General features: G+C 36.7%; 1 protein-coding gene across 3 annotated transcripts in view; it reads left to right on the top strand.

The window, feature by feature from the left end:
* Positions 1–2,183: 2,183 nt before the first annotated feature.
* The window catches only part of celsr1a (cadherin EGF LAG seven-pass G-type receptor 1a), a 101,400-nt gene continuing 93,920 nt past the window's right edge, over positions 2,184–9,663 (top strand). For all 3 annotated transcript variants that reach the window (XM_041254887.1, XM_041254886.1, XM_041254885.1), the window contains exon 1: positions 2,184–5,930. In XM_041254887.1, coding sequence (XP_041110821.1) covers positions 2,396–5,930 — 3,535 coding nt within the window. In that variant the 5' untranslated portion in view covers positions 2,184–2,395. The remainder of the gene's footprint in view (positions 5,931–9,663) is intronic.

Genomic DNA, 9,663 nt, shown 5'->3' with positions numbered 1-9,663 from the left:
TCATGGCTCTTTCTCTCAGCTTTGATGTGTGATGCTCCCACCGTCGCTTGCTTTAAATCAACCCTCAATACCAACCTGTTCTCTCTTGCTTTTCATGCTCTTTAAGCCTGATATCTAATATTAGCTGCTGTGTTGCTGTAGTCATGTATTATGCTACTATGCACTTTCCACTGTATTAAATGTACTATTTCATGTATAATGCTACTATCATGTTGGGGTCATGTCCCTGGCTGCAAAGCAATCTTTAGGAGAAGCAGCTGGCTATCTAATGGCAGGAAAGAAGGCACTGGAGATAATTTGATAATTTTATTCTCCAGGTGAAAGGACCACAGAAGTGGTAGGCTATCTGAAAGTCAGATTGCAAACCGAGTTTTCATTGTCAATGAAAATGAAAATGCAAATGTTTTAAAATGAAAATTCCTGATTGCTGTAACACGTGCCTTGATTAAAACATGCACATGTGAACCTGCATAGTGTGGAAGCGCACTTCATGCCAAAGTTATGGAATCATTTTAATGCCAAGGATTTTCATCTCAACAACGAAACAATGTTCTCATCAACCCCTTGTTGTGATGATTTAGATATTTTTGGTTAGACATACTTTATTATATATATATATATATATATATATATATATATATATATATATATATATATATATATATATATATATATAGTTTCCCACTCAAAAATGTTTATTAATTTCAAACCTATCCATAAATAATAATGGAGAATGTTAAGATAGTAATGAACCCTTCTGAAGTCAGTACAACCAACACTTGAACCAGTATGATCCGCTCCTAGCACTCATTAAAGCTATTTCCCCTTAATTTACTGATTGTTTCGTCAGCTCTTATCGTATATTTAAGATGTCGTGGTTTTAAGTACAGAAGTGCAATCAAAGTAAAAATGTGTTCCTATTGTCTCTTTAAATATTAACACACTAGGTTGGGCACCCAAGATTTCTCTTAAATTAAGGTAATTGGTTTGTTTGATTCGCTGTTTGCATTTTAGATACCACTTACATGAAAAAAGTGTATGTTGTGTATATTTATATGAAGATTAAATAACAGAACAAATATATACAAGTGTATCAGAATAATTGTAAAGAATACTTGTACAGATGATTTTATATTCAGGTATTTGTGGTACATGATGCTCATTTATTTATTAGTTTTCCTTGACAGCCGTGGGAACCAATTTACTATTTAAGCGTGATGTTTACAGGTAATGCGTGTAGATGCGTTTATACAGTCTTCCCCAGTAGATGGCACTCTTGAAGAAAGTAATTTCAGAGGCACAGTTTGAGTTTGAAATGCCGCTGAACAAGGGCTCACTTTATAGCATCTCCATAGAGAGACATTTTGAGTAAAATCCATGGATATTCAATTTAAAAACAAATAAACTAGCAATAAAGGAAATGAAATAATAATACAAATATTTGTGAGTTTTTTTTTCGTTTGTTTTTGCACACATTTTTTTAAAAAAGTTTAACATAGGTCTTTTGCTAACTTACATTTATTCAGTGTATGCTATTTTATGGAAACTGGCATGTTTTAGGTGAGATTATAAAACATTATTTGAAGTACTGCTAATGTAATAATAATAAATTATATAACATATTATAAAAACAAAATTTTGTTTATATATATGATTATTATAATATATATATAGATATATATATATATATATATATATATATACTATATATTTGAACGCCCTATTTATGAAAACTTGACTTGAACGGGATACTTTTTAAAAAAACAACCCAAGGGTTTTTTTGTTTGTTTGTTTTTTTGTTTTTTTTAATGTACAAAATACATCTCCACAAAACCGATATATGTTTGTGTGAGTACAGAATGTTTGAAATCAAGTTACATGAAATGCACAGGGTGATTAAAAAAAAAAAAAAGTCTGCTCAAAATCTATAATTTAAACTTTCTACAATGCGCTGTTGAAGTGGCAAAGACGTTCAGAAAGAACCTTGAATACAATCGCACTAACTTTGTATGGCTTTGAAAAAAACCCAAAACAAAACACATTAGACATTGTGCTAGCCCAGCGCATTTCTCAATCTACTGAAGAGATTTCTGAATATCCATGAAAAAGTTCCCCCTGTGAAAGTTCCCTACAGGGGAGATAAGAGAGCAGGTTTATGCTAATCAGTTTCGGAGGAGGAGAGGAGCTGCCGCGGAGCCATTTTGTAATCATTTTAAACTTAACGTGGAAATAATGACTTTCAGCTCTCTGGATACAAGATGTTCAATTTTGTTGTTCAGCATTTAAAAACATCCTATGGAAGATAAACGGAAAATTACGTTTTGGCAGTGGGGGAGTTAATGGATTTTACAGGTTCTGTAATTAAGTTGTGTGGATCTTGAGAGAGTTTTGAGCCATGGAACTGCAAGCACACTGGATGTTAATCAGCTTTATATTACAGTTGCCTAAGATGGGATGTTTCGACCTGTACCTTTCGGATACTCTACATGCCGGGGCTGTGTTGGCAAATGTATCACTTGGACCCGGTTGGATTTATAACTTTGATAGAACTTTGACACCCAAGTACCTGATTCATTTTTTGGAAATAGACGCTCAAGAAGGAGTGTTAAAACTTTCACGACGATTAGACTGTGCGCGATTGGTAAGGAATCCAGCGCCGCTTTACTTTAAGATCAGTTCTACAAGATCTGAAAACGTTATTTTAACGCATTTTAATGCCTTTGTCCACGGACAAGATTGTTTTATTAAATACAAGAGAAAGAGTTCAAAAGGTAAGCCAGATATATACATCAATTATCATTCAAAACTGGAAGCAACTTCTTGCTTGTCCACAGGTAACTTGCTGATGAATGTAAGAGAACATTTACCTGTTTTTATACGGCATTTAGAGTTTTCAAACTCCACATGCACTGAAACAAACTTTAAAATCGTTGTTAAAAATGGGAGTTTAATACTAAAGGAGAATCGTTGCTTACATTCGGGAGAAAGGAATGAGGTGGGTTTACTGTGTACCCTAACTAACCTGTTAAATGGCCAGATCTCTGTCCGTGTGAAATTACGGTTTATGACAACAGACTCCGAGGGTTGGTTAAATGATTATTCGAGGGGAAAAATTGATCCATGGAATACGCGAAAAAAACGAAGCGTGAACGCCCACAGTCCCCAGTTTAAGTCATCCAGCTATCAGGTGTCTATTCCTGAGAATGAACCAGCTGGGACCCCAGTAATAACTCTGAGTGCCGTTGATCCAGATGACGGGGAGGCTGGTAGGCTTCAGTATTCCATGGAGGCATTATTTTTTTCTACATCGATTGATTACTTTCGGATAGACCCCAAAACAGGGAGCATCACTACCACGCAGCCTTTAGACAGGGAGAGCAAGGACACCCATGTATTCAAGCTGACTGCTTCTGACAATGGCACACCTCCGAGAGTGGGAACATCCTATCTTACAGTCACCGTCAGCGACAACAACGACCACACGCCCATCTTTGAGCTATCTGAATACAAAGTGATCTTAAGAGAAAACATGGAAGTAGGCTTTGAGGTGACGACGATCAGGGCCACAGATGGAGATGCGGCGTCCAATGCCAACATGATTTACAAGATTGTAAATGCGGATGGGGTAAATTCAGCTTTTGAAATAGATCCAACAACCGGGCTTGTAAAAATAAGAGTGCGTCCAGATAGAGAAACTATAGCAGAGTACCACTTAATAGTGGAAGCTAATGATCAAGGCAAGGACCCAGCCCCTAGAAGTGCCACAGCAACTGTGCACATCACAATAGAAGATGAAAATGATAACTACCCACAGTTCAGTGAAAAAAGGTATGTGGTCCAGATACCTGAAAACGTCAAGGAAAACACCAGAATCCTGCAAGTGGAAGCTACTGACAAAGACCAAGGCAATAATGCTTTAGTTCATTACAGCATTATAAGTGGCAACATCAGAGGTCAGTTCTATATTCATTCTCTCACTGGCATCATTGATGTGATCAACCCACTGGATTATGAGAATATCCGAGAGTATCATTTGAGAATCAAAGCCCAGGATGGCGGCAGGCCTCCTTTGATAAATAGTACTGGACAGGTAGTTGTGCAAGTGGTGGACATCAATGATAATGCTCCTATGTTTGTCAGCACCCCTTTCCAGTCCACTGTCTTAGAAAATGTCCCAGTTGGATATTCTGTGATACACATACAGGCTATTGATGCAGACGCTGGGGAGAATTCTCGCTTAGAATACAGAGTGATAGATACCCCACCCAATTTCCCTTTCACAATCAACAACAGTACTGGCTGGATTACAGTCTCTGTGGAACTAGACAGGGAAACAGTTGATTTTTACAACTTTGGGATTGAAGCACGGGATCACGGGACACCTGTCATGTCAACTTCTGCCAGTGTTAGCATCACAGTGCGGGATGTGAATGACAATACTCCCACCTTCACTGAGAAAGTGTACTGCCTTCGGATAAATGAAGATGCAGTGGTGGGATCTAGTGTGCTCACTGTGGTAGCGATTGACAGAGATGTTAACAGTGTGGTAACATACCAGATTTCAAGCGGTAACACCAGGAACAGATTCGCAATTACCAGTCAGAGTGGCGGAGGCCTTATAACATTAGCATTGCCTTTGGATTATAAACAAGAGAGACAGTATGTCCTCACTATCACAGCCTCTGACGGTACACGCGCCGACACAGCCCAGGTCTTTGTCAATGTCACTGATGCGAATACACACAGACCAGTTTTCCAAAACTTCAATAATCCAGTTAGTATATATGAGGACAAACCCATTGGCACAACTGTGGTGGTAATCAGTGCGGTGGACGAAGACACAGGAGAAAATGCCAGGATCACTTATGTCATGGAAGATAACATTCCTCAGTTTAAAATTGACTCTGATTCGGGGGCAATTACCACTCAAATGGAACTTGACTATGAGGACCTGGCTTCCTATACGCTGGCGATTATAGCCCGGGATAATGGAATTCCTCAGAAGTCGGATACAACATATGTGGAAATTATTGTCCTGGATGCCAATGACAATGCCCCTCAGTTCTTAAGAGACATGTACCAAGGCAACGTGTTAGAAGATGCACCTGTGTACACCAGTGTGCTGCAGATTTCAGCTTCAGACAGGGACTCGTGGGTTAATGGAAGAGTGAGTTACACCTTCCAAGGTGGGGATGATGGGGAAGGGGACTTTATGATTGAGCAGTCTTCAGGCATCATCAGAACTGCAAGAAAGTTGGACAGAGAGAATGTGCCATTGTATAACTTGAAGGCCTATGCTGTGGACAAGGGGGTGCCACCTTTGAAAGCACCAGTGGAGATTCAGATAACTGTGCTGGATATAAATGACAACCCCCCAGTGTTTGAAAAGGATGAATTTGACATCTATGTCGAAGAAAACAGCTCAGTAGGCTCAATAGTGGCCAGGATCAAAGCTACGGACCCAGATGAAGGAACCAATGCTCAGATCATGTACCAGATAGTGGAAGGAAATATTCCTGAGGTTTTTCAGCTCAACATTTTCAACGGAGACCTTACTGCCTTAACAGATCTAGATTATGAAACTAAAACTGAATATATCATTGTGGTTCAGGCCACTTCTGCACCATTGGTCAGCCGAGCCACTGTTCACATCCGACTCGTGGATATTAATGACAATGACCCAGTGCTGCAGGACTTTGAGATCATTTTTAACAATTACATAACCAACAAATCCAACAGCTTCCCGTCTGGGGTAATAGGAAATGTTCCTGCTTATGACCCAGATGTGTCAGATAAGCTTCACTATACCTTTTTGGAGGGTAATGAGTTAAATCTGTTGATTTTGAACCAAGACACAGGAGAGTTAAAGCTGAGTGGACTCTTGGATAACAACCGGCCTTTGGAAGCCAGCATGAAAGTGTCGGTCACAGGTAAGAAAAGTCTGCTACTAATATTACCATGTAAATATAGCCCAGTAAATTCAAAATTTCAATAAGGAACTGCCACTACAATAAGCAGGTTTTTTGTGTGTGATTTTATACCATAAGTTACATTATGTTAGGTGAGTATAAAGTGAATTAGCACTTAATGAAACATGGTGCAAGCAGGGACACTTCAACCAGTTGCAGTGGTGTGCTGAAGTAAGCTGTATTGTTTTCATAATTTCTTTTACTTTTCATAGTTGTTGTGAGATTTTATATTTTAAATAGGTACTGTAAAACAAGCTGTTTTTTTGCCTTTGGGTTGCAGGCTCAGTTTTGCAATTATTTGTTTTGGTGTTGGTGTATTCTCTACCACAAATAGTTACTTCCTAATAACAGTCTGTGAAAGTGACATCAATAAGATACTTATGATTCATTAAAAAAAAGAAAAAAAAAAACACCTTTAAATAACTCATGAGTTGAGGCTTGTGAATATGTCTCAAAAGTGCTTAAAGTGCCCCTGTTTGTAATCTTATAAATCTGAAGTGGATGCAGCTGTTTCAGATACAAACCAGCCTATCTCCACATTCTTTTGATGCAACTTATGATAGTTTATGTAAGTGAGAGATTTTAAATTAAAAGGTGGAATTTGTACAGTGCTTTCTACACACCCACGCAAGGATACAACCCTGTATCTTAATGACATCAATTATATGCTCATATTTCTAGACAGGTTTAATTGAGTGAACATATATATTTTTTTAAATAATATTACAATTCCCACAAAAATAAAAATGTAATCAATAGATTGCTGAATAAATAGTTCAGAAGTAATGCAAATTATTTTAACATTCTGCTTTTCAGTCATGGTTTTAACCTCAATGATAAAATACTGAGTTTATGGATTAGATTGCTTTAAACCTGGTAAAAAAAAAATAGATCTAAAAAGAACAAAGGCTTTCAGGAAGGAGACAAATATTTGTACTGTTAAAACTGTAACATTAAAACATCTTGCATTGTATTGCTTGTCATTTTGTTCGCACAGAACAGATTGTCTTAAAATTAAAGCTACTTAAACAAATATTCATTAAAAAAGACTAAATTAAAACAAAAGCTTTGCATGTATTGAGGTATTTGGCATTTATTAAAAAGAGACGGCGTGTATAAAATCATACTTAGCAGGAGAAAATAAAGTAATGGCATGTACATTTTTTTGTAGTTATTGTTTTGGACACAGTATGATTAGAGGCCCTGGTTGGTTATACCAGAATATCATAGTGGTATTTGATTGGTGTACTCTTTCATTAAGTGTCTTTTTGTTATTGTTCCTTTGTAGCACTTCTGGTGTCTTTTGATTTGATTCCTTCTTTTGATTCAGTGTTATTTGTTTAGTTTTAGTATCTTGTAGTCAAAGCACATAGCACACAGCCCTGCTTGCCAAGTCTCCAGGGTCTCACCTTTTCTTCTGAAAGACAAAAACAAAAATGCCACTTTCCCACACATAGAAAGGTCACGGATCAGTTGGTTTGGATAACTTCTGCACAGTACCAGGGTAGTTAACGTTGACACAGGGGGGAAAAAAAAAAAACCTGGTAAATAAAAAAAAAAAAAAAACGTTCAATTAAATAAAATGTTTTGAACACTTTATGGAAATTTTTATATAGAAAACTGGCATGTAATGTAAAGCATTATTTAAAATATTAAGTTGTTATTACCTATACATTAGAACAAGTCTAAAATCACAGTACATGGAGTTACATGCAAGAAGTTCCCATTAGCAGCTGAGGAGCTATTTAGACAATGATAAAGATGTTTTACAGTTCATAGTTTAAAACGCTTTATAACTTTAAGTACAAACACTAACAGCAGGCTAAAAATTGTGGACAGACCTGTTTAGCAAAATCTGATCATCCATTTTACCTGCAATCTTCAGTTCATTCAATCTTCATTTAAGCAGGATTCATTGCTGGCTTTAATCTTTTTGGTGCAAAAATGCTTATAAGTACATTAAACATGGTATACCTAATTCATGTTAAGTCACAATGCCAGTACTTTAAGAAGAATATATTTTTTAAATAATTCAGTGTACTACATTCTGCCTTATATATATAAAAACTTCCTCAATTTAGTAGTTGAAATTAAACAGTTTTTTCAATTTAAAATAAACATTCTCAGTCAGTAGACAGAAACACTACACACAGCTGTTATGTTACATTATGTATGAAAAAAGCTGCAGGGCACATTCCAATAAATAGGCCAAGATTCAAAGTTTACTATTGATATTCATAGAATTCACTAACATGAATATTAAGATGGAAACTTGTAACACTAAAAATACGATTTACAACCCTTATAAAAATGTGCCATAGTAAAAGATTAGTGTACCAAAGCATAGTGAAAGCATGGTAAAGCATAGGTAAACATAGTAATCAATAATGAGGGATGGTGAGCATATTATTAAATAGGGCAAACCAGGGTAAACTATGGTAAATGCAGAATATAACCATGGAAAAAGCATTGTAAAACTGCAGACACACCGTGCAAAAATATTGTGGCAAACTCTTATAAGGGAACTGTGGCAGAGCACAGCTCTGCCCTTTAGAAATTGGCAGGGATGGGGTTAAATTCCCCTACCTGCCTGGGTTCATTGTGTTCAGGTGGCTGGGGTTGATTAGTTGATTAGATGATTAGCTTAATTAATGATCAATCAGCGCCCAGCTACCTGACATAAAAGGAGGCCTCTGCTTCCCATTAGGAGGTGGGAGCTGACGAAGTAGGTTTGGGTTTGGGTTTGGGTTTGGGTTTGGGTTTGGGTTTGGGTTTGGGTTTGGGTTTGGGTTTGGGTTTGGGTTTGGGTTTATTTTTTTTTTTTTTTTTTTTTTTTTTTTTTTAGCCTGGAAACCTTTATTTTTGTGAGTTTTGCTTTTTGCTTTATTTGTGTTTAAATATCTTTTATTTTGCCCTTGTGCACTTTTATTTTTGTGTTTATTTATAATAAGAGTTATTTTTTTGAACTGAAGTCTGTCTCTGAGCCTCTATCCACTCGCCAGCCTGTCACAGGAATGCAGATACGTATTTATCTACAAAATAAATTAAAAGTAGTTAACTCTCATTTGTGTTGTGTTTGTTTTTGGTAAACATTAATCTTGTAGTAATTAATGACAAGAATATAACTATTCTGATCTGTCCATGGATAATGAGATAAGACAGTCCTTTACCAAGCACAAATAATGCACAAGGATTGCCACTCTCAAGTGGGAAACAAAATGACCACCATGAATGCTCACATTAGGAACGTTTTACTGTACTGGACATGGTTTCACAATGAGAGGCACTGTTGTGACTGGGATTGCTGATTTATTTAGTAGCATGTCTGTTGTCATCTTGGATTTCTTCCTATCATGTGGCTCAAATTAAACAGAAGGAATGAGTCTAACATATTTGAACTCCTGATAATAAATGGTTGTCGCTGTGTGGTATTGTTCACAACCTAGACCGATTGTATATGTCATTTGATTTGTGAAATTAGTGTGATGCGGCCTTTAGCTGTATGTTGTACTTTGTAGCTTTGTAATCATCACCTTCAGAGGTGGCTCATTTGGCAAGCATTTTTGTTGAAAAGCACTATAAACATATGTTGTGTTAATTGTAGTCCAGTGCTTGTGAAGTCATTCTAATATGCAATTTCATGTATACAGTGAATTTAGTTACTAGGACACCCCACTTCCTGAATGGTAGGAGT

This window comes from Polyodon spathula, chromosome 7, assembly GCF_017654505.1.
Source record: "Polyodon spathula isolate WHYD16114869_AA chromosome 7, ASM1765450v1, whole genome shotgun sequence".
NCBI classification, from domain to species: domain Eukaryota; kingdom Metazoa; phylum Chordata; class Actinopteri; order Acipenseriformes; family Polyodontidae; genus Polyodon; species Polyodon spathula.
The sequence above is the reverse complement of the archived record's forward strand: the minus strand, read 5'-3'. Positions and strand labels throughout refer to the sequence as shown.